This window comes from Brassica napus, unplaced genomic scaffold (assembly GCF_020379485.1).
Source record: "Brassica napus cultivar Da-Ae unplaced genomic scaffold, Da-Ae ScsIHWf_1459;HRSCAF=2050, whole genome shotgun sequence".
Classification (NCBI taxonomy): domain Eukaryota; kingdom Viridiplantae; phylum Streptophyta; class Magnoliopsida; order Brassicales; family Brassicaceae; genus Brassica; species Brassica napus.
In genome coordinates, this window is record NW_026014872.1 from 387,397 (window position 1) to 389,885 (window position 2,489).

A 2,489-nucleotide genomic window follows, 5' to 3' on the forward strand; every position below is an offset into this window, starting at 1 on the left:
GTAGTTGGACAAGTAAATACGGTCCGATAATTCATAACTTTTTTGGAAAAGAAATTTTTTTCTTCTATGAAACGTAAATAATGGAAAAGCATGTGAATGGTAATATAAAACCAGTTAAAAAAAAAACAGATTTTGATCCCAAGATTAATTTTTACTAAAATTTTATTTAGTGAAAATTAGCAATTTTATACATAGTCATTTTTATATGACACTTTTTGAAAGTATATATAATTAAACTAAAATTTATATAAATATCATTTATGAAAATAAGATTTAAATTTTATAACCCTCCTAGTACTAATATGAATCTATTTATAAATTCTTCATAATGGGAAAATTAATTTTATTATAATATAAATTAACTAAATGTCATTTAATTCGTTTCATACTTGATATATACATATTTATGAAATAATTTACAAAATGCTGTAATTATAAATTATAAGTTATAATTCGATGTACCATATAATAAAATAATATTAATATTAATTGAATTGCATGGCAAAAAATTGTATCCAATAAAGAAAAACCAGCTAAAAACAGTATAAAATCAACCAATCAAAAATTAAAGAAACTAATAAGGAGACATCCGAGCTTGTGAAAAATATATTTTTCTTTCTAGAAGGTCGTTATAGACCATCAGTTCAATAGCAGACATGAAACAAAACAATGATCACATGGCAAGAAGTGGATCGGCAATCTTATGCGAAAAGTGAAAGAGATTGGTAAGGAGTTATGAGTTTGTAAAAAAAAATATTTTTCTTTCCGTAACATAAACTACCTCCCCAAACATAAACAACATTATCCCTAGTGTTATATAATCTAAGGGGGTGATTGGTTGGATTGTAGGAAGTGACTTTAACTTTAATTTCCATCTACAACCTTAAATACTACCAATCATGATTTATCTTAGTTTTTAAAGCTACAACCAAAAACCTAAAGCTACAGCAAAAACATACAAAAAATAGTTGTAAAAATCTTATTTTCTAAAGCCCCATCCTTTTAGCTGTAGGAAATTTTAAAGCTACAACCCTTAAAGCTAAATCAAAAAATTCTACAGACTAAATTCTAAAGTAAATTTTCTATAGTTACAGTCCAACCAATCACCCTCTAAGTTTGGTGAAGATTTAAATTATAAGGAAAATTTTAATAAGGAAAAACAGAATACATGCTCGCTGATATGAGTGTGGCGTTCAATACTCTAGAGTAATATCGATCGACATTGACCAAGTGTTGGTCGATACTTATTGCAGACTCGTCTTCTTTGGATTTTTTAACCTGAAATAAGTAAATACGAAAAATCAATAATCAATGAAAAAAACAAATTTAAAACTTGCTAATGAATTGTCTCCTGTGAAGCGCTTATTTATAGTCTTTACCTTGATGTTTTGGAGTCTTTACCTTGATGTTTTGGAAGTTTTGAGCTAGCATGGAGATAAATGATATACTATGAATTTTACCAATTTTTATGCCATAGTATATGTCAATATGTCTCATTAAGTACACCTCTCGATTACATACCACCATGAATAAAGACATGTGGAAACTCCCAGCTAGAGCTAATATCAAGCCCCATTTTTCCCTCCTCAACCAACGTGTGATCCCATTCCCACCATTTTACTTTTAAATGCTGTAACAGACTGGTACTGTTCCCCATCGAGATAAAGAAAGGCCAAAGCAACCATCCAAAGTAACCAACATAAGTCCTTATTATGATCTTATAGAATGATCATAACTCGAACAACTTTAAGCAAATTGTTTTTATCATTATTACAAGTCATAAGAAACATAAAATAGAGTAAAAATAAAACCAGTAAAATACAGCCACACAACAGGGAATAAGATCATGAAGTTAAAAAAAAAATGACAAGCAAAAAATAAAATAAAATAAAGAAGACAGATCATCATATCAGAATATCCATCAGTTGTGCTCGAGAGGTTGAGGGCTAAACAAATCAGAGTAGACCTCCATAAAAAACTTCTCAACCACATCGATGTAAGCAGCGCAACGAAGGCGAGAGTAGCAATCGAGGAACTCCCGAACATCTAAGACATGTTCCTCATCATTTATTATATCAGCATTCATTATCGCCTCCATCTCTTGTAGCTTTAGGAGAACAAGCTCAACCTTTGGTTTGGAAAAGAGTGTCTCATCTCTGTCTCCTCTTCTCGGTGGTTGAGTCAGAACTCTGTTTTTGGTCACATAGTCTCTGGATTTAGGCTGTAACTGCTTATGTATGGATGATGTCGATGATGATGATATGATGTTATTTGGGTTTTGATGATGATGATCGTTGATGGAAATGTTATTAGGTGTTTTAGGTAGTTTGTGATAGGTAGCATTGTTGGAGAAAAATGATTTGACGTTGTCGATAGTTTTTTGGAAGAATTTTCTTGTGTTGGAGATGGAGCTTCCAAGCACCATCTTTCTGTTTTCTTCTTGTAACTCTGAAGTCGAGAAGCAGGCCTGTTTTCGTTTATTAATTCTG

General features: G+C 30.9%; 1 protein-coding gene across 1 annotated transcript; it reads right to left on the minus strand.

The window, feature by feature from the left end:
- Window positions 1–1,691: 1,691 nt before the first annotated feature.
- On the minus strand, window positions 1,692–2,489 carry LOC106385320. Its single transcript, XM_013825249.3, has one exon. The coding sequence runs from the start codon at window positions 2,423–2,425 to the stop codon at window positions 1,922–1,924; it is 504 nt and encodes a 167-aa protein (XP_013680703.2). The 5' UTR covers window positions 2,426–2,489; the 3' UTR covers window positions 1,692–1,921.

Bases quoted from the DNA above. Each gene is read 5' to 3' on its own strand.
- LOC106385320 (XM_013825249.3), bottom strand. From the start codon at position 2,425: ATGGTGCTTGGAAGCTCCATCTCCAACACAAGAAAATTCTTCCAAAAA.